Source organism: Coffea arabica, chromosome 10c, assembly GCF_036785885.1.
Source record: "Coffea arabica cultivar ET-39 chromosome 10c, Coffea Arabica ET-39 HiFi, whole genome shotgun sequence".
NCBI lineage: Eukaryota > Viridiplantae > Streptophyta > Magnoliopsida > Gentianales > Rubiaceae > Coffea > Coffea arabica.
This window is the reverse complement of record NC_092329.1, coordinates 7,304,559-7,327,886: the sequence shown is the minus strand read 5'-3', so window position 1 is coordinate 7,327,886 and position 23,328 is coordinate 7,304,559. Positions and strand designations below refer to the sequence as shown.

Sequence of the window (23,328 nt, the reverse complement as noted above, 5' to 3'; positions counted from 1 at the left end):
ATATCAAATTACTATCAAAATGAATTTCATATATGAATCACTTACTACATGCAGCAGAAAACACACCATAATTGAAGTAATTAATTAAAGTACTTTTTTGGATTACCTTGTTCTAGATACCCCTTAGAAAACTTTTTCTCGCAGTTGCTCCAAACCTATTACATCATAACCGCACCATTCAAATTATACAGACCAACCAAATTTGTGAAAAAATCATAATATTACAGTTAAATTACGTAATTAGATTTTCAAATTTTGAGATGAAAGCAGTCACCGACGCTACACACCACCAAACTCACCCACATAAACAATAAAATTAAGGAACAAAACTCACCTCAAGCTAAACCACCGAAAAACCGATACTGAGGCATTAATTCATTAACATACCCACGTTTCCTTCAGTTTAATTGAGATGTAAATGGCAAAAACAATTGAATATGTTTCAGGCAATTGAATATCCTCAAGTGATAAGATTACAGTAATGTGTCCTCATTTCAATTGCACAATAAATACTACACTTCAAGTAAATGTGTCTGTAACACCATTTAAGTAATTACACCAATATATATACTCGATACAAAAACGATTATAAACAATCTCACATTCCAAAAATATCCTAATGTCTCCATAAATTTACGCTTTAAATGTACAAACATGAGGAGATTTCTGTACATATACCAAAACACATGCTACCATCACCTGTACCCAAAGCTAAAAATAAACTCTACATCATTCCACATTTCAAAAATGCTCCTATCGGTTGAAATTCAAAACCTCTTTTTGACTACAACTCATTCTTATATAGTATAAGGAAGTGTGCGCTTTGACTTAAATAAACGTGGAACATAAGCCGATATGCAGATGATCTTCTATTTATTGCATCCTAAAAAACTAGACTTGTCAATCTGATTCCAAAAAACTAGGCCTATCAATCAAGCCATTTGAGTCCGACTTTAATAAGTCCAAATTCAACCCATATAGTTAGTATCACTTTCGGATCTTGAGTTATGAGTTTTGGGTTGATAAACGTAAAACTCATACTTGACTCACAAAATATTCTACTGTGAGCCTAACTTGGGTTTAACCCAATATAATTATTAGAACTATTAAGTTTTAAAATTAATTTAATATTCATATGACCACAACATTAAAACTTTTAAAAAAAACACAAACTTGAAATTAATATAAATGACAGGTAGCAATAACATAATAGTGAGCTTGCACCGCTAACTCATGGGCAAGAAGGACTTGGTCCCTGCCAACTTTATCTAATACAACTTTAGAATAGAAAGACGACATAGTTATAACATCATTAATAACATGCCTAATATTAGAGGTGATTTAGACGACATACAAAGGCAAGATTTAGTAATTATATATTTATTTGGATATAATTATATACACCTATTATATAGATAATTATACATATAGGTATAGATTAACGAGCCAAGCATGTATGAGGTTTGAGGCTAATAAAGTTCAATTTCGACTTGCATTTAATTCGAGCTTCATATTTAAGTTAAATTCAAGCTAACTCAATGAAGGATTAGATTCATCAATTTTTTTTCAGGTTGAGTAGGCCCAACTAACTCCAATCCGATCCTATTGACAGCCCTATCAAAACAACCCTTCACCTTTAAAAAAAAAAAAAGTTACCTTGAGTACAATAAGGGAAGTTACGAACGTTGTCAGAAACTTCACGCCTTTACCTTGAAATTGAAACTAGGAGAATAACACCGCGCGATGCGCGGTGTAATTTTCAATCTTGCCCATAAATGCCCAATTATTCAAATTCAAATATTAAATATAAAAAAAATTATTAGATGCCTCTCCTCATGGACGAAATGGAAGATTTCATCTGTTGCAATGGAAAATAATAGGTACAAAGCTTTCTACAATGCTAAAAAGTTTCGTTGTTTCAGCAGCTTTTTTAACTATGAATTTAAAACTGTCTTGATCCCATTTATATTCAGATAAACATATGAGCAAATTAAATCCTACCATATGCCAGAAAGTGCAGTAGACTGCTCCAAATCGTTTTCTTTCTAAAGATCTCAACACAAGGCCAACATGTCAGATGATAGAAGATGCTCAACACAAGTTTAAGTGAGTGCACACCTACATGCAATAGGCAATAAGTGAGTGAATGCATGTTAAGTGGAGGTCATGACAGGATCTTAGATTAATTAGACAAGTGACTGCAGAACCTACAAGCACAGGAGCCCCCTGGTCATAAACAAATTTAATAAGTAAATAGATGTTAATTAGTCATACTTCTTTTCCATTTGATGTTCTAACCACCCTCATAGATACACTAACTGCCAAGATCTAGAAAAAGAATGACCTCTCAGGTATAGAATGGTGAGAAAAAATCACATTTACCAATTGCCCATGCATGCTCTTGTTTGGTTGCGTATAAGAAATTAACTACAGAGAAGATGCGGCCATATCGAAATCACTAAAATAATAAGGTTGTACACATTTTTTATATTAAATAAATTGACTAATCAGTATTCATATGATTGATAGAGCATTTAGAAGTATCAGAAATGAAAAACGGTTGAAGGAAACAAGAGGTTTATATTTTGAGAAAGGATCATTAAACGAGGGACGTTTTTTTTTTCCTAAAAACAACTGTAACAATGAGAATGAATGTACTAAACCTGCATTTTTTTTGCTGAAAAAGTCCCAGATGATACCTACAAAAAATAATCGAACTAATATCTAAACTAAGATTTATCTAAACTAAGATTGAGCACAAAATTAATGTACATTCAGAAAGTTACAAATAAAAGATCAAACAGCCAATAAATTCTTCTGATGTCTTAGACGTGTGATAATGCTTCCTGTTTAGCTGAAGGTATTTTCTTCAAAGCTAGTTGTGCAGCATCCTTAAGCTGCAATTTTTTAGTAGGTAAATCATTAGAAAATAAAATGATGGTTGGCAGTTCCATAACAGTACCATTAAAATGACATACACTCAAATTTGCCTTAACATGATTCCACAACGGAGGTAAGTCAGCAGAGACTTTTTGCACAGAAAGCTCTGGAGGCTTTGCATTCTTGAAAAAGGAATGTTTCAATAGTTTCTCTGCAGTTGACCTCTTTGTCAAGTCTTTCACCAAGCACATTGCAACCATTTCTTTAAAACACTGTTCGAAATTGAGGAAATGCTTTAGCAATAAAAAACATAAGAATGAGGAAATGCCGAAATAGAAACAAACAGATAGAATATGGATCTAACTTGGTGTCCTAGAGAAAGTTTATATCTAAGTAGAAACAAACAGATAGAATATTGATCCAGTTTGGTGTGCTAGAAAATGTTTATATCTAAGCACGGTAGCCAACTATTAGAAGAAAAAGGACATGCCTTGGAGAACTTTTTATCGCGGTCATAATCAAGTCCAGGAGGCGCATTTTGTATGGTCATCAAAGGAACCTACCAAAACGAGGAAGTTCCATTAAGTGCACAACTACAGTTCAAGAACATGTTGCATCAAGTTCATTATTGTTATCTGGTGTTGTTGCATATAACGTCCATACCTTCATTGGGGGATATTTCGAGAATGGTGCATGACCATGAGCCAACTCCAGTGTGGTGGATTCCAAATGAGCAGATATCAGCCCTGATACAAAGAAAAATCACCATTTCTTTCACAAAACTATGAAACCAAATTATGCACAAAGGCCATTTTAGTGTTTCTGGAATTCATTAGACACAATGTTTACTTAATTTCTCTTCTTTCTTTCAGGTTTTCCCTTAGCTCTAATTTGCTGCTCATGACAAGCTCTAGGTTGCAAACTTAAAAGGAACATATACTAACAACCTTCTAATCCAACTAAAATATATTAGTCACACTACTTCCCACTTAAGTGGCGAAAATTGGAGCATTCTATACGCAAAGACCATTCCCAGGGACTGATTTTCCATACACTCAGAGTTTCCTTTGCCACTGACTGTAAGCTCTCGTAAAACAAGTACAATTAAAAGGAACATATACTAACAACCTTCTAATTCAACTAAAATATATTAGTCACACTACTTCCCACTTAAGTGGCGAAAATTGGAGCATTCTATACGCAAAGACCATTCCCAGGGACTGATTTTCCATACACTCAGAGTTTCCTTTGCCACTGACTGTAAGCTCTCGTAAAACAAGTACAATTAATATATAATAAAAAGCTTAGCCATGCTTGTTTAACATATAAAAAGAGGTAAAAAATTTTACAAGAAGATGAGCACCACATTGTCCCCAGCTGGCATTTCTCGGCATAATGAAGCAACTATATCGGCATAATCATTAATATCTAGCCTCATCAACTTCACTGCATTCATAAGAAAAGGTCTGACTTTAGTTGAGCAGTTCTTTAATACTCTCTCCTAACCAAGAGGAAACGGGTGAAGTAATCTGAGGCAAACAATAAAGGTAACTGAGTAATAATAAAACAAGAACAAGAATAAATGAAACAGAGATCTATACAAGGAAGGGTACCTCGTTTTCCTTTTGCACACTAGCTAGAATCGGCTTTAAAAGACCCAATGGGATGTCATCACTCTCATCTAAAAGCCAAGTCATAATATCTTCCATGTATGAGAATACAGCTTGTGGGTGGTTGAACCTTGTATTAGACATTCAAACACAGAACAACAATCAGCACATGACAATTGAATGTGTTGACTTGCATGAGACAGGTGCAAGATTAGCAAATGAATACCTCTAATTTGTTTAATTTGGTACAACTTTCTAAATTACTCCGTTAGGCTAGTTGCATTGCATACGATGAGTTGATCACTCAACAACAAATAATAAAGGTTTGCCATGAGTCGAGCAAAATTTTCAATTTCATTGCTGCTAAATGAGGAGTTCACGAAGTTGAAAGCAGATCATATTTGCAGGAAAGAAGGTTGAACATAATGGGAATGCTATTACAAGTTCGAATTCAATGCTATTACAAGTTCGAATTCAAGATAACCTTAATTGTTAGTATTAGAGTTAATTTAAAGAAGCTAACAAATATCAATTACTACAAGACCCAAAGAGAAAAGGCAGTTAATCAAAATGTCTTGACAATAAAAATACATATTAAAAATTAGCTGTAACATCTTAGCCTTACTTAATGGTACTTAGAAGGACTTCGAAGATTTTAGTGACCAATGAGTCGCAGCCTATGTCCAGCAAGATGATGCAGCATTTGACCTTCGCAACGATTTCAAGAATGTGCAAAGCTTTAGCATAGCAGCGACCAGAGAAAAGCGACAACTTCTCGAATGCAGCTAAAGTGAACCGAAAAATATCTTGTACAGCATGCAAATGAAAAGGCTGAGAACTGGCTCTAAACAAGTATACAACAGGAAGCAGACAAACAAATACAGAAAAGAGTAAATACTGTTGCAGGTGTTCAGCTTACCTTCATTCTTTCATTCTCATAAGGTTGATACGGAGAACTAATCCTTAACACCTCACAGATGCAAGACATAACTGAAATCCTGACATCTGTATTAGGATGTCTAAGCAGCCTATCAGAGATCAAAGCCATCATCGAAGGCAAGAGCCCATCTTGAATCAAACTGGAAGGATCTTAACCGAAAAAATAAATTAAAGAAAATCGCACAACCTGAAAAGTTGATTCTTTTTCTCCTTCTCGTGGACTTTCAATCCATTGTCCTCAATCTATGAGAAGCAAAATGTGATTGTGAGTAACTGCAAATTCAAGAAAATAAAGAAAGAAACAAAAACTAAACCCAAAAACATCAAAGTGCCTTCTTTGTTTTCTTCTTTTTGTTGATTAACAAAGAAGAAAGAAAGCATGTAGATGAATGATAGATTCGGTCATCGTTTGAGAGAGAGGGAGAGCAAGAGAGGAAGAGTGTTCGTCTGAGCTCTGAGGGAGACCGAGACGGAGAAAGTGAGATGAAAACAGTGGTAAATATCTGTCATAGGACACTTTTTTTTTTTAAGGAACAATGGAATCCAAAGTAAACTCACGTGAGGAGCACAGATTTTGGTCTAACACTCTCTAGCCAATAACCATTGACCACATCACCACCACAAGCACCTCTTTTGAGATATGGCATCCCCCTTTTATATATATGTTAATTAATTAACAAAAGAGTAATTCTTAATTGTTCTCAACGAAGGCAGAGAAAAGGATTGAATTAGAAAAATCATAGTGGCCTTGGATGAGGGAGATAGCTATAAGATGGGTTGGTACTTTTCAACTTTGCCAACAATAGAAGAATCGAAGCTCGGGCCTTGGGTTTTGCCAGGGGATTTTTCTATAGAAAAAGGAGAGGAAGAGGAAGAGTGGGAGGCAGAGTTTCTTGTCGATTTTGGCACTGAAAAATAATAGATAGAAACATGAAATAAACAAATAAACAGGGTAAAGAAAATATAGGGAAAAAAAGTAGTTAAGCAAAGCAAACAAAAGAAAGAATTACAAGAGATGAGGAAAAACCGCGGAAGACCCTATACAAAGTGGTTTATGAAGGGAATGAAAGCAAAGTTCCAATTTTTGGACTTGCAATACCACAAAAAATAAACAGATTAGATAGCCCAAAAATATCTTTTAAACGAAAAAATCATAAAAGAACTTTCTCAAATTTGTTAAATTCATTCTGATACTTTTTAGTTGCGAAAAAAAATTAAGATTCTTTCCAATTTTTATTTTTTTAAAAAGATAACCAAATAGAATGCACGTTATTAAAGGGGAAAATTTTACAGAATCTGATGTTGGAAGAAATTTCCAATTTTTTGCACCTACAACATATATATACAAATTAATATACAAAAATTAGACTACTAAACCCCACAAAAAATCCAAAAGGTTAGAGAAGTACTAAGCAAGAAGAAGAAATTACAATGCAAAAAAATCATGTGTCGTGCACAACATCCTTTCACGACCATTTTACATGACTCAATTAGGCTGAAATTCCATGTTTTTCTTTTAAGCTGCTTATTTTTCTTCTCATCTTCTACTTTTGATCAGGAGAAAGAATTAAAAAAATTTACAATAAAAAATGCATAGCAAACTTTACCACGATAGCTAGCTAGCTTATTTACCACAATCACAGGCATAGTAGTAGAAGATAAAGACAAGCAAATCACTGAGCTTTCCCCTTAATGCTTCCTAATTCTCCCCCTTCAGTTAGAAAATTACACAAAATACTTGCATGCATAACCAATAATAAAACAAAATGTTTCCATAGTTTACAATCAATGCCAAAGTAATGCAATAGTTTCATTAGAAATGATTTGACCTTTTTTATTTGATAAAAACTCAAGACTATGATTCTTTGCGAGCCTTAGCTCATTTTATTCTTAAGCACATTTATTTTGTTATAGCTATGTCACCTTAAGTTGAATCACAATTTTCATTCTCAAGGTGAATTGTGAAAAATCTTTTGCAAATTAAAAGAAAGTCACCACCAGAAAAAATAACAATACCTCACCATGTAAAGTGCAAATGAGTGAAACTCTTTTATTACCAGAAGTACTAAAAGCATATTAAAGAAAATAGTAGAAGAAAAATGCTTAAATCCAAACAACACTTCTGCCTCATAGAAAGAGAAAATTCCACCATTCATTTCACAAGCACAAAATGAGATTTATCATTAATTTTTTGAAGTCAAGCATCCCATGAAATTATCATCAAAAGTCAAGCCCCTCTAGGCTGTAAACAATTCCAGTCAACAACTTATATATTGGAAGGTTTACAAATTGAGAGAAACCTATGACGGACAAAAAATCTCACTTCTACTTTTTAAAAAGGGATTAAAGATTAAAAAAAATAAAGCAAGATTTGCCCCAGTGGAATGAACCACTGATTATTTGCAAGCATCAAATGCAAAGCATTATTTATTGTCTTCATTCAAATGAATTCATTGAAATTAACAGATATGGAACTTGGCAAACTAAAATCGAACACCCAAGTATTAGCAAATACATGAATGTCAATGGTTTTAATAATCAGTGCACAAGTTGAGACTTGAAAATTTAGAAGAAGTAGAGTCCTATTTCGTATCACTTAGAACATATTTAACATAATACCAAAAGCATATAATTAAATACAAATTCCTGATAATACATAGCTGCACTGGACAAACAAAACACATACATATTGTAAAAGGCCCACAATTTCTTGATAACTATTAAAGAACAGAAAGTATGACAGAAAGTACCTTAACTAACTGCTGAATGTTAGATAACAAATCATAATATTCATCGGCTCAATATAGAGAACCTGACAATACATATTGAATTAGGTAAATTGGAAAAAAGAGATTAAGACAAGGTAAAATCATCTATTGAATGTGTGTGATAAATGAGGTGGAAAGAAAAGCCATCTTAAAAGGTAATAATACATATTAGTGTATAACACATATTTTGTTATAGCTATGTCACCTTAAGTTGAATCACAATATCATTACCTGTACAACCTGTAGGAAATTATGTATCACCTTAATGGCCTCCAAAACTTTTGAGAACTCCAACTTATCTTCATTCTTCACTGAGGTCAGGCACAAGACTGATGTAGTTTTCTTATGAACAATCTGCGAGAGAGTGTCAATTACATCAGTCCTGGCTACAAAAAAAGCGTCCAAAAAGGCTCCACAAAGAAGGAAACTTACCACTCCCAATCGCGATTTTCCCTTCACAATACAATAGGGAATTTCCATCTTCCTGCACAAAGCAGGAAGCCAAACAACCAACTCGATTGGGTCCACATCGTGAGCAACAATTGTGCCTTGTTCAGCAGAAAATAATTTCTATGAGCCACAGCTTGTACTACCAAGAGTGAGACACTACAGAAAACGAACAAAATATAGAAGAAAAGTACGATAAAGACCTGTTCAACAAGGCACGTCACATGCTGTAAACTGTATTTGACAACGATTGGCTTCTTAGCATCAGAAGCTTTCCCTTTAGCCTCAGCTTGAGCTGTCTTGAGAAGACGCTCTTTTTTGGCTGCCTTGTCCTCAGGCCTGTACTTGAGAAGCATCTTGAATAGATTTGTTGCTGCATATCAATGGAAGCATCAGAAAATACATACATTGGCAAGAGAAAAAATGAAGCAGTGAAATGGCAACCCCGAAAGGAAACAGGATATCTCCTTGACTGGTATTATTAAGATAGGGACAAATTTAGAGACTCCCTTAAATCTACCACAGCAAATTATTAGCTTTTACCAATTTCATGACAACAGATAGAGCGACACATTACGACTCAGTTTCTAGTCATCGAAGAGATTATAGGGGAAGACAATGTACAATTACCATGTACAAATATTATGATCCGAGCAACCTCAATTTCTTTCTATTTACCACATCTGGCATATCCAGTTGGCTAAGAACCATAAAAGAATGATTTTTAAATTTACATAAAGATTTCATTTCCTATTTAATTACAGCAACACCGTTTGCCCTGCTCAACCATGGGATCCTATTCTACGCAATCATCAGAGAGAAAGGGGGGGAATAAGAATGAGTAAGCATTTGAAGTATGATTACAAGTGCAATAGGTGATCAATATGCGAGAAAGCACAGATTTATGTCAAGAAAATAACTGGATTTTTCTTTACAGCAGTCAAATACCAGACCAGGGTTGTCAAGATGGTGCAATCAAGGTGAACAACTTAGAGTCCCGATAAAAATCATCGTATAACATTAAGAAAAAGGGGAAACAGCATAATAAATAAAAAGCGAGTGAGGGAGAGGCGACCAAGATTTTTTGTCGAGTCTTGGAGAACTGGTTGAGCGTCGGAGGAACCTTCAAGCACTGCCTGAGGATCCTCTCCTTCCTCTGGATCCGGACATTGAGAGGCCATTTGATGAACCTGGTGAGATCCTTCTTCGGTGGGAGGGCTCCTCGAATTCCAAACTGCTTCGGACGCTTCTCGAACAGAGGATTCGCCACCTTCTCGATTTTCCTCCTCGCCACTGCACCTGGAGCCCTCGCACCTCTCTTTGGAGCCTTCAAAACAAAAAAAAAGCATCCATCAATGACAACACAAAGAACTCAAAATGTCAGAGATATGGCCTTTTTTTCAAAACCAAACGAAAGATTGGAAATTAGAATGCAGCATCTGCATATATGTGTATCAGTAACAATCATCATCGAGAAGACAGAAATAACTTGGTGGTGAAGAGCCGCCTTACCATTTCGTTGCCTGAGGGGTTTGGAGAAACAACGGCGCGACGTCAAAAACCCTAGGGCTTAGTTTAGGAGTTTAGGTCTTGTTAGAATAGAATTAGAATTAGACGTTATCAGTTAGTCAGTTAGAAGGAAAAACAGAGAAACAATGAAAGAGGAAAAATGAAAACAAGTTGGACGAACACTCTCCAACCAAGATGTGAGACAATAGTAATCATCTGCATTTTTCTGTTTTGGTCCCTTGGGTAAAGGAAGAAAGAAGAAAGGGAAAAAAAAAAGAAATGAAAAGGTCGGCTTTCAAAGAAGAAAAAAATGGAGAAGTGGAGGTGGTTGGATGTAGTTTTTCATTTCTGAATGATAATGATCAGGGTGACGAAAAAGAAAGAAAGTGAAAACAGAGGAAGAAAGGGAGTAATGGAGGCGGTGATGATGAAGAAATGGAGAGGGGAAAGTGTAGAGTGGGAGATGACTTGTGACGGTGATCTGCAAATCAAATCAGGGGAGAGGAGGAAAATTTTTTGTCCACTACTTCTCCCAAATTCTAACCAGTCAATCAATCAAGTCTGCGGTGTAAAAGGCCACAAAAAGTGGCCTGCAGAGCAAATGGTGAACAGTAACAGCATCGTGGGAATAAAAAATTTGGACGAACACTCTTTAGCCAATCACAATTGGCCACATCACCAACACAAGCACTCAATTCGGCCATTGCATTCGCTCTTTTATACATATGTATAATAATAAGAGTTTGCCCATTCTAAAATGCATCATCCAAACCGAAACTACTAACCACCGTGACACTAAAGGACACTGTAGGATGTTACCCAGGATTATATGTGTGCGTCCTACAAAAACCTTTACCTTGAGTAGATTAGGGCATGTTACGAGCATTGTCATAAACTTCACGCGCGCGATATTCATCTAAGCTCAAAGGTTTGCACCTTTAGGCCGGGACATAGGACGCATGATACATTAGGTTGCATTTGGATTGACATTTTATAGAATTTTTGTAAAAAAATATACTGTAATGATTTAATGTATACAAGGTAAAAAGGTGATTAGGAAATATGAAAATAAAAATATAAAAAAAATTCTTTAAAACTTCAATCTGAACATGGCCAAATCCAAGCCACTCCACCCTATTTTGGGCCTGCTCAACTTAGAGCCCGTGCATCTTGAGTTCTAAGTTGTAATTTAACTCACTCAATTAAACAAACTAAAAGAAATATGAAATCAGTTGCATTTGGATTACTATGTTTTGAATTTTTTATAAAAAAATATATTGTAATGATTTGATATATGTAAGATAAAAAAGTAATTGGAAAATATGAACCAATGGCTAGCTCAACTTAGAGCCCTTGCATCTTGAGTTCCAGCTTGTAATTAAGATCACTTAAATAAACAAACCAAAAGAAATATGAAATCTAAATGAAGGCATCAAAAATTGGTCACATTGGGATTGTACATCTACTTTTCTCTCTTATGGAAGATTAAACTTGACCTTCGTAAGGAAAATGTTAGGAAAAAGGAAAAAAAAAAAAAAAAAAAAGGAAGCAGCAGCTTTTGCAAAATTGAATATGAAAATTACTTAATATTAATATTTACATGAACAAAAAAAGTAAAATGTACAATGTGTTTTTTTCACACAATAGTGGAGCACTCTAAAGTGTTAGGGTCAACAAGGGCAGGCAAAAGATACTTTCTCCCATTTGTACCCACTGCATTGTAGCTTGCACCAGTGGTTTTATCCCATTTGTACCCACGCATAACATTGACTTTGTAGTCAAATTTTAATTTAATGAATTAGAAAGTGTAAGATTTCTTTTTTCTTTTAACTAAGTTGGAAAATATTTGTTTTTCAAGAATATTTCTATGTAAAAAGCATCAAATTTTGCACTGCCCCCATGCCCTTGAATGATTCTGATGATGCTTGGTATCGTACATCTTATGCCTTGCAGATGCCAGTATTTGACAAATGGATATCTAGATACTGTTCTAGATTGGATTCCAGGATTAGAGGGTATACGCTTGAAGGATCTTCCAAGCTTCTTACGAACTACGAATCCCGATGATTTTGTGCTGAAATTCATGATGGAAGAAACTCAGAGAGCTAGAAAGGCTTCTGCCATCATTATAAACACCTATCAACCACTCGAACATGGTGTATTAGATGCACTTTCATCTTATCTTCCTCCAATTTACACCATTGGACCACTACACTTGCTAGAGAATCATGTGCATGATAAGTCTTTGACAGATATTCAATCAAATCTCTGGAAGGAAGAGCCAGAATGTCTTGAATGGCTTGATTCGAAAGATCCAAACTCTGTGGTTTATGTCAACTTTGGAAGCATTGCAGTTATGACACCTGAGCAACTAGTAGAATTTGCTTGGGGACCCGACTTGCTAATAGCAAACGAAACTTTTTGTGGATTTTAAGGCCAGATCTTGTCTCAGGCAGTTCTGCTATTCTGCCAAGTGAGTTTCTTGAAGAAACCAAAGAAAGAAGCATGTTTGCAGGCTGGTGCCCTCGAGAAAGTTCTCAGCCATCCTTCTGTTGGAGGATTCTTAACTCATAGTGGGTGGAATTCCACAATCGAAAGTATTAGTTATGGGGTGCCTGTGATCTGCTGGCCATTTTTTGCTGATCAACAAACTAATTGCTGGTTTTGCTGCACTAAATAGGGTATTGGAATGGAGATAGACAATAATGTCAAGAGGGATGAAATTGAAAGCCTTGTTAGCGAGTTAATGGCTGGGGAGAAGGGCAAGGAAATGAAGAAGTAAGCCATGGACTGGAAAAAACTGGCAGAAATGGCTGTGATAGATTCTAACTCAAATCTTGAGAATTTGATTCATCAAGTGCTTCTCAATCCAAGCATTTGAAACATCAAGAACCGTGAATCTAAAGAGTTGTTCTTCGACTCGTTGAATTTGGACTTGGTTAGAGATTTTCTTTTTAATCACTCGTAATGCATTGTTCGTTTTCAAAAATGCTTCTTGAGTTCTTTATTTCTTGTTTAATATTTTTCATTGTGATAAGAGACAGAAAAGATAACAATACTACTGTGGCCGAAAGTCATATTTAATCATAACCTTTTGGAGCCTTTAAATAGGCAAAACGCACAACTGAAATCCCTAAAGATCAGGTCCCATATCTGGCACCTTCTCCATAACCCCACTACTCCTAAAGACTAGACCATTAAGCCACTAAATCTGCTGACTAAATCATAACTGAAAGACTCCAACGTACATAGCAAATTCCTAAACTCTAGGCCACTAAATGATTGACTCCATTTGAAAAACAAGTTAAACAATAACATAAGTAAAAGTTTCAACAATCCCTCCCTTAAGCTGATGTTTGCTAACATCAGTTTACAACCTTGACTGAACCTAGGTTGCAGAGACCTAGTAATCCTCTGAGTTTCACAAACGATTCTCTCTTGAGCGCCTTGGTGAATATATCAGCAACTTGATCATCACTCTTACAATGCATCAAATCAACAGTTCCATCTTTGCAAAGATCTCTCAAAAAATAAAGCTTTACATCGATGTCCTTGCTTCTTCCGTATAGCACTGGATTCTTTGATAACTTGATTGTAGAGCTGTTATCACATAGTATTATAGTGGCTCCACATTGCTTGAACTACAACTCCTCAAGTATTCTTCTCAGCCATATGGCTTGGCAAACACAAGCCGTAGCTGCAACAAATTCAGCTTCTGTACTGGATAAGGTGACAATTGGTTGCTTCTTTGACGACCAGGAGATTGCACCTGTTCCAAGCATAAAAACATAGCCAGAAATGCTCCTTCCATCATCTTGATCTCCTGCATAATCACTATCAGTATAACCCACCAAGTTAGATTTTTCACCCTTCTTGTAATATATCCCTAGGTTTCGAGTTCCTTGCAAATAACGAAGGATTCTCTTGACGGCTAACAAATGCAGCTCCGTGGGACTTTCCATATATCTGCTGATTAAACTCACAGAATACATTATATCCGGCATTGTTGCAGTAAGATACATTAAACTGCCTACAATTTGCTTGTAGAATGTGCTATCAATCTTCTTTCCATCATGATCTTTGTGTAACTTCACGCCACATTCAATTGGAGTACTTACAGAATTGCAATCCTTCATCTGAAATCTGTTCAAAATTTCTCCCACATATTTTGTTTGACATAGAAAAGTTCCATCATCTGATTGCATTACTTCTATGCCAAGAAAATAATGCATCCAACCAAGATCAGTCATTTCAAATTCAGTCATCATGGATTTCTTGAATTCTCCAAACATGGTATCACAATTTCCAGTAAATATAAGGTCATCAACATACAGGCAGACTATAAGAAGCTTCCCCCCATCTTCAATCTTAACAAACATTGTACGCTCATAAGGACATTTTATAAAACCAACTTTAAGAAAATAAGTCTCAATTCAACTATACCAAGCCCTCGGAGCTTGCTTTAATCCATAAAGAGCCTTTTTCAGTCTAAAAACTTTATTCTCATTCCCAACTTTAATATAGCCAGGAGGTTGCTCAATAAATACCTGCTCCTCCAAATACCCATGCAAGAATGCTGATTTGACATCTAGCTGGAAGATAGGCCAAGAATTTTGAGCTGCTAATGCAACCACCAATCTGATCGTGTCATGTCTTGCAACTGGAGAAAATACTTCTGTATAATCAACCCCGTACTACTGCTTATATCCTTTTGCCACCAGGCGTGTTTTGTACTTGTCAACACCGCCATATTTGTTTAGCTTTGTCTTGAAGACCCATTTGACACCGATGGTTTTATGTCCCTTAGGAAGATCACACAACTCCCAAGTGTCATTCTTCTCAATTGAATTGATTTCATCATCCATTGCCTTTTGCCATTTTTCTTCTTTGACGGCACTCTCAAAAGTTGTAGGATCACAATCTGCGAACAAAGCAAAATGAGTAATTGGATTACTTAACCCAGTTACCTCACAATCTTCCATCCAAGCAGGCCTTCTTCTAACTCGACCAACTGACCGGGCTCCTTCTTCATTTACTTTAGCAACTGGTTGTGAAATTTCAGTGACTGTTTGAGTTGTATCTGAAGAGTTTTGTGGCATGACAAGTGCTGGAACTTGCTCCTGTTTAGCATCATCATCATAAAGGGCTTGTTTAGGCTGCCGCCCATCCTAATCCCAGGTGCTTTCTTCTTCAAAAACAACATCCCTGCTGGTCACAATCTTCTTCGTTAGTGGGTTGAATAATTTATAGGCTTTGGATGATTCACTTACACCAAGAAAGATGCATTTCTCAGCTTTGTCATCAAGCTTTTTCCTTTTCGCATCCGGGATGTGGGCATAAGCGAGGCAACCAAAGATTCTAAAGTGATCTACAACTGGTCTTCTTCCACTCCAGGCCTCTTCAAGAGTCTTGTTTTGAACAGCAAAAGTTGGACTTTTGTTTAAAACATGAATACTCCAGTTTACAGCCTCCGGCCAAAAGGTCTTTGGAACTCTTTCTCTTGTTAATAGAGTTCTCACCATATTAAGAATTGTTCTGTTATTTCGCTCCGATACACCATTTTGTTGTGGTGTATGTGTAGCTGTAAGTTCTCTTCAAATGCCATGTTACATGCAAAAAGCTTCAAATTCTGAGCAATACTCGCCACCTCGATCTGTTCGAAGAGACTTAATAGCCTTGCCTGCTTCATTTTCCACAAGAGCTTTGAACCTTTTAAATATAGTAAGAGCTTCTGATTTTTCTTGTAAAAAATAAGGATTAATCTTTCCTACACTGACAGTGTTTACACTATCAGCGTTGGATGAATGACAACTATGCAAATTTGAATTTGAAATTCAACTTTTGCACACATGTCATGAATCTAACGTTGATAGTGTATACACCGTCAGTGTAGGAAAGATTAACTCAAAAAATAAACCCACGTTTTCCTTGAAAAATCATCAATAAAGGTAATTAAGTATCTTTTACCTCTATTAAAGGATGGGTTTATTGGGCCACAAATATCTGAATGCACTAGCTCTAACAGATCCTTTGCTCTCCAAGACTTTCCTTTGGGAAACTGAGAACGATGTTGTTTGCTGACAACACAGTCTTCACAAATTAGGGAGGGAACAGTAATTTCCGAAGGCCCTGTCATCATGGTTTTCTGTTGTAGAGCCCTCAGTCCCCCAAAACTTAAGTGGCCATAACGAAAATGCCACAACCATGAGGGGTCCTTTACTTCACCCATCAAACAAGATTGAATGCTTTCAATTTTCATTGGAAATAATCTATTAGAACTCATTTAGACAGTCGCAATAGGACTTCTTCTATCAGGATCATAAATTTCACAAGTGCCATTCTTAATTGTAATGACATACCCCTTTTCTTGCAATTGACCAGCACTCAACAAATTACTTTTCAAATCAAGAACATACAACAATTAGAAATAGTTTTCACAAGGCCATTCTTAGTATGTATCTTAACATCACCTTTTCCCATCACTTTCACAGTAGAGAAATCACCAAAACTGACAGTAGAGTGAAAACTTTCATTTAGATTCGAAAAAGAAGACTTACTTCCACTCATGTGATTGCTGCAGCCTGTATCGACATACCAAATATTCGACTCAATCTTTTTTCCTTCATGGACAGCCATCAACAAAGTTTCTGGTTCATTCGTTTCTTCGGCAAAATTTGAGTTCTCCTCTCTTTCTTTATAATTTGGCAGCTCAGTGACACATTCAGAAGCATAGTGACCATATTTGTGACATCTAAAGCACTCTACCTTAGATTTGTCATGATCTCGATCTCCCCTTCCTCTTCCTCGGCCTCTACCTCTTCCTTTTGAGCTGTTAGAGCGAGTGTTGGTAGAACCTTTTAAAGCTTGTTCCTCTGCTGTCTAGCCTCGATTCATCTTCTGTTCATGGACTAACAAAGACCTCTGCAATTTATCAAGAGAGAGGTCATCTATGTCATTTGACTCTTCAATTGAGCATACAACATAGTTAAATTCTCGCGTCATAGAACGCAGAATTTTTTCTACTATGTTAACATCTTTAATCTCTTCTCCATAGCATCTCATTTTATTTGCAATTTCCATCGTCCTTCCAATAAAGCTTGTAACAGATTCCCCATCCTTCATCTGCAAAACTTCAAAATCCCTCCTCAAGGCTTAAAGCTGTGCGTGCTTCACTCTGGAAGAGCCTTGATATTTTTTTTTCATTGAATCCCAACTATCCTTGGATGTATCTTTGCAAAGAATAGTCTCCAAGATGGGATGATCAATAGCTTGGAAGAGATAGTTCTTCGCTTTCAAGTCTTTGAGCTTTCTAGCTTCAATGTCTATTTGTTGAGCATCTGTCACAGTTGCACCTACTAGTGGTTCTTGAATTCAGGATTCAACCACTGACCAATATTCTTTGGATCGTAAAAAATTTTCCATGAGCATGCTCCGGTGGTCATAGTGACCATCAAAGCGAGGGATGGCGGCTTGCACAAAATTTGAATCATTGGCCATTTGGATAGGGTAGTGGGGAGGAGTAGATAATTTCAGGTGTTTCACTCTCGGGTCTCAGGAATCTTGTAGCTCTGATGCCACTGATAAGAGACAAAAAAGATAACAATACTACTGTGGCCGAAAGTCATATTTAATCATAACCTTTTGGAGCCTTTAAATAGGCAAAATGCACAACTGAAATCCCTAAAGATTAGGTCCCATATCTGGCACCTTCTCCATAACCCTACTACTCCTAAAGACTAGACCATTAAGCCATTAAATCTGCTGACTAAATCATAACTGAAAGACTCCAACGTATACAGCAAATTCCTAAACTCTAGGCCACTAAATGATTGACTCCATTTGAAAAACAAGTTAAACAATAACATAAGTAAAAGTTTCAACACATTGCTGATCCGTTGTTTGCTGCAATATTTCTATCATATTTGTAACTGATTGATGAATGTGCTTTGGCATCTCATTGACCAGAGTTCGAAGGTGCAAAGGAAATTTGATATGTGTTCATAATATATATTCAAGAATTTACTTTGACCACTAAATGTATTTAAGAATTTACTATTAACCAGAGTTTAACCAGATTTGATATTATTAGAAACACGCGTGTAGTTTTATACTTGAATAAATGGGGAACATACGCCCATTTGCAGATGAGCTTTTAAGGCGCGTTACGAACGTTGTCAGAAACTTCACGCCTTTGCCTTGAGTGCACAAATCCTCCTTACAGGAAGTAAATTACCTACTCTAGAGAATGTAAAATTTGTATATACCTACTCAGGAGAGTGGAGGCTCAATGGGCAACTATTATAATTTAATACAAATTATATCTTTGGAACAAAAATATAATATTTATGGATTAATCTTATTTACATTGATAATGTATAAGTAGCTGATTTAAATACATGATAAATACGCAAGCATTCAGTTCAAAATAAAAATTCAGCTTCTGCTACGTGTTCATTACACCCTTTTGCTACAGCCTTCATGAAAGATTTCTCCAGTAGACGAAGAAATGAAGAACTTCCAGCACTTTTTTCTTTTTTTAAACTGTATCTTTGACTGAATTTACCATGTACGAAAGATTATTATTGTGAAGAAATCACAGCATCATCAACGGTTAAAATATGTAAAATTTGATTTAAAAATTTGATTGAATTTACCATGTACGGAAGATTATTGTTGAGGACCACTTGGTGCAACGTCGGAGCTTCTTCAAATGGCTCCATTTCATTGGGTATTAGACTGACCCATTGTATCCCCAGGGGAAACCTTTATGGTGGGAAGGGCATTGACCGTTCCTATCATAGGTAGAGTAGCACAGCATGACACGTATATTTGGAAATAAAGGTGCTAACGGACAGGTTATGTTGTAGTCCTAACGCGCGTGGAGAAGGTCAGCCATATAGAAGCATTGTATGTGATTTGGTATATTTTAATACTCTACCACTTTCAAGACATTGATCAAACATGATCAGTTCAATTTCTTTCATTTTCTCCAAAAACTCTCCTTTTTTCTTCTTGTATCTTTTTCGTTTTCAATACACCAATTTGGACCAAAAAAATAAAATAAAATTGAAAATATGTAAAAGATTCATAAATTAACTCAAAAACACTTTATAGAATACCCAAAACATTATCTTTGTAACTTGCAAAAACTTCAAATAAACATTCAAATACTAACTATTGGTATTTTAAAAATGCACTATATTTTATCGAATCAGAATAAATCCTTATACCTTTTTATTTTTATTTGTTTTTAATATACTCAAGTTTTGGAAATAAAAAGTAAGACAACGAAAGGGTAAATTTGGAATTACATTTTTTAATATACTCAAAATGAATTGTTTAATATTATATTTTAAAATGAGCTGTAAATAAACAAATAGTTTAAAGTGAGGGAGGCAAGTGAGTTTCACAACCCAAAAAAAAAAAAAGGCAAGTGAGATTTTTCAATATTTGTGAGTGCCAAGTAAAATTGTTAGAAACCTCCAGGAAGGTTTATGAAATTTTCCCAAACAAAAATTTAAAATGAATAAATTGCTCTTTATAACGGTTCTAAAGGTTGCTTGAAACTTTATAAATTAGGCATCTTGAGTTTGCAAAAACAATTTCTTGCATATCTATAGCTAGTGGAAACGGAGTTTAAACTTGCTATAGGTTAGTTTCTTGTTTTCCATTGTATCCTAAAGGGTAATTTGCCATTCAACCTAATTTTATTCTGATTTTATCCAACTAATAAATTAGCTTATGGAAAATGGGTAAATGGATAATTTATGGATGAAAGCCATAAAGAGCTGGTGTTTTATTAGAGGAGCAGAGCATGACACGTATATTTAGAAATAAAGGTGCTAACGGACCGGTTATGTTGTAGTGCTAATGCGCGCGGAGATAAACCAAACGAACATGTCCGGATGCAACCAACCAATGAATACCGTACGCTGTTGTCATATATGCAGTGGGCCCTACGCATTAGTGCTGGGTTTCTCGCCATTCTTTCTTTTTTTTTTTGTCACTTGTCAAAGTCTACATCTATACCTATTCCTAGTTCTAATCTAGCCTATACTAAGGGAGTGACCCAATAAGGTCACGGGGAACTGATAGGGACTAAACCACTATCGGACCATACAGGTGCACAGCACCCACATGGATCTTAAACAAAGCCACATTAAGTGGACCTCCCACCCCACACCAAAGGTGGTGGCCAACTCCACTAAAAGGTTTCTCGCCATTCGCTGTGCCTTTTTTCCCCTCCAATTACTGTGTATGTTTTCCTCCGTTCACTGTGCATGTGTTTCCCTCGCAGCAATTATTTCATTGTTTCCCCCATTGCTTTTTTACATTCAAAAAATTCTGAAACTACTATTTTCTGCACCTAATATACCAAAAAATTTATTAAAATTAATAACAACATACCAACAATATATACCCATGACATAAATATACTAAGCAATCATAAAAATTATTAGGATAGTTACTTTAGAAGTTACTCACAAACAACGTGCAACTAAACTTTCCATTCAAACTAACGATAGTACGGAAAAAAAAAACAAGACTAATTAATGAAAAGATGATCTCGAAAATTTTTTAATTTATAGCCACAATATGTGAATTCGTGATAAATACAAAAAAGTCGATAGCATAATTTTTTTCCCCGAAATCATATTATTTACAATTTTCTTAGTTTCATGTTCACACTATTAATGTGTTCATTTTTTAAATTGAATACAATTACAATTAAAAAAATGATCTTTCCATAACTTTGTTTTATAGGAAATAAATACTTCAAAATCAATTTGTTTGCCGTCTAATACGAAGTCTAAAGCAATTAGGGAAGGTTTCGTTAATAGTAGGTTCTGCCATTTAATTGTTCATTATTATTTTTGTAAACTTAACCAATATCAAACATGATGATATTTTAATTTTTGTCAGTTATTCAAATTGATATTATATTGCAAAATCATTGCCAATGCTTGCTACTTCTTCCTATGGTATGTTTGGAAGACTTTAACTTTACGAACTAAACTTAACTAATACAACCATATTTTTGGATTGAATCCATACACAGAACTAATAATGACATTTCGTTAATTTCCAAAAATTTATAATACTTAAGAAAAAATAATGAAGACACAAAAGCTGAATAGCTAGCTTTGGATGCAGAAGTTGTCTTCAAATACACACACAACACATGTATGTCTGTGTTTATAAGTCTGTATTTATATCACTCTTCTAAGGATGAAACAGTGGAAAAATACTATCTCCGTTTAGATTAGATATTTTTTGGGGTGTTTTTCAAAAACAGCACTGTAACATTTCGAACGTGAAATACAAGTACTGTATATATCTGCTATTCTTTCTCTTTTAGACCAATCCTTTTGACTTTTGTGCTTTCTGATAAAAATTTTTCATTAATTTTTTGTGGAAATGCCAAAAAAAAATTTAATTATGTATAAATCGAAAAAATTACTAGTTTAATTATTGGCACTTTGCTCATATGTTGGAGGACTGCCATAAAGAGCTGCCATTATTTAAAATACCAAATCTTGTGAATGTGTTTTAACTGTTATCCATTAGTATCCTACATTTATGAAAGGTAAACTAGTAGATTATACATTTAACATCAATTAAATGTGTAAAAGTAAACGACTCATAAAGAGCGGGTGCTATGTTCATATGTTGGAAAAGTGCCATAAAGAGCTGGTATGTTATGGGAAAATGGGCACTTCATGCAGCAAAGCTGTAAATTGGTAGCATTTCTATAAAGAATAAATAGAAACGGGTATAATTGGCCATTTGCTCTGATTTTATCTGATAAATAAATTATTAATCCTACAGTACCCTGCATAATTAATAAAAAATTTATGGGAAAATGGGTATAACATGTTAAACCCACATATTCGCCATATACTCTGACTATATCTGATAAATAAATTATTAATCCTTCGGTACCCTAGACTTATGAAATGGAGACTGGTGGGTTATGCATGCAACATGAATTAAATAAATAATTCATGGAGGAGTGATATAAAGAGCTAGTAATTCATGAAAAAGGGCAAAATGAGCACTTTATGGAGGAAAGCCAAGAATAAATAATAATTAATGGGAACACGGGTATTACATATTAAACCCATTTATTCACTAGAAATTTTACTCTGATTTTATCCTGTGAATAAATTAGTATTTTTGGAATTTATACATAATTAATTTTTTTCTTTTGCATTTCTATAAAAAATTAATCGAGAATTTTTTCCGAGAGCACAAAAGTTCACAAGTCAAAAGAGTTGGTCTAAAAGGGAAAGAAACTGCTGAATATCATTGTTTAAAGTACTAAATAAATAAATGTAAAATACTCGTTAAAATCTGGTACTTTGATTATATAATAAAGGAAAACCATAAAGAGTAGGTCATTGACGGAAAAAATTTTCATTAATAAAAATACGTAACGTGAGGGGGAGAGGGGGCCAATTGGGGTGGGAGTGGGAGTGGCAGTGTGTGGTGGGTGGTAGCGGGGGCGGTGGTGGAAGGGAGAAGAAAATGGAGGAAGGAGAAGGAGAAGAGAGAGAGAGAGAGGAGAAGGGGGGTGGCAGTGGGTGGGATGAGGGGCAGGAGCGGTCATCAGATGGACTGCTCCTGAGCTGTTCACGGCCAAGATTTGGGCCAAAAAAATTTGTACGGTTCAGATCACTTCTTGTACCTCATTTTTAACAACGTGTGTGGAACCCACAAAAATTTGTTCTAAAGTTACGCGTTATGAAAACAAAATTACGTAGTGTGAAAACAAAGTTACGTGTGTGCAAAATGCACAAAACCGCTGCAAGCGTTCCTGCCCGTGGTCCCAGTGGGTGGTGGTGGGTGGTTGAAATTTTTATAAAATATCTCAAATAATTCTTAAATTCTAAAAATATCCCAAAATACAACCATAAAAACTCCCCTAAAAACAATCTCATTATTTAAAATATCAAATCTGTGAATGTGTTTTAACTGTTATCCATTGGTATTCTAAAGTATCATTTTTCCATCAAATACGAGTTCTTTATGGCTTTCCTCCATTATAAGAGCAGAGTACCCATGTTCCCATAAACAAATTTATTTATCAGATAAAATAAAAATAAACTAGTTTTTCAATAAAATACCAGCTCTTTATGGCTTTCCTCCATTATAAGAACAGAGTACCCATTTTT

At 35.3% G+C, this 23,328-nt stretch overlaps 1 protein-coding gene and 1 pseudogene across 16 annotated transcripts; one reads left to right on the top strand and one right to left on the bottom strand.

Annotated features, from left to right (window-relative positions):
- Positions 1 to 2,560: 2,560 nt before the first annotated feature.
- Positions 2,561 to 10,711, bottom strand: LOC113713590 (uncharacterized). Of its 16 annotated transcripts, none has more exons than XM_072068974.1 (15): positions 10,157 to 10,704; positions 9,720 to 9,971; positions 8,848 to 9,017; positions 8,630 to 8,745; positions 8,429 to 8,551; positions 8,180 to 8,241; positions 5,617 to 5,672; positions 5,410 to 5,518; positions 5,116 to 5,296; positions 4,494 to 4,620; positions 4,244 to 4,409; positions 3,544 to 3,626; positions 3,371 to 3,439; positions 2,979 to 3,152; positions 2,561 to 2,897 (listed from the first exon to the last, which is right to left on the bottom strand). In XM_072068974.1, exons 11-15 carry the CDS (start codon positions 4,272 to 4,274, stop codon positions 2,826 to 2,828), a joined length of 429 nt encoding a protein of 142 aa, XP_071925075.1. In that variant the 5' UTR covers positions 4,275 to 4,409; positions 4,494 to 4,620; positions 5,116 to 5,296; positions 5,410 to 5,518; positions 5,617 to 5,672; positions 8,180 to 8,241; positions 8,429 to 8,551; positions 8,630 to 8,745; positions 8,848 to 9,017; positions 9,720 to 9,971; positions 10,157 to 10,704; the 3' UTR covers positions 2,561 to 2,825. The 16 variants fall into 16 exon arrangements, 13 of the variants coding, with proteins under 13 accessions (XP_071925075.1, XP_071925078.1, XP_071925076.1 ...); XM_072068977.1 differs by having other exon boundaries at positions 5,116 to 5,198; XM_072068975.1 differs by having other exon boundaries at positions 5,410 to 5,495.
- A 1,351-nt stretch (positions 10,712 to 12,062) lies between these two features.
- LOC113715045 (7-deoxyloganetin glucosyltransferase-like) lies at positions 12,063 to 13,080 on the top strand (annotated as a pseudogene).
- Positions 13,081 to 23,328: the final 10,248 nt, after the last annotated feature.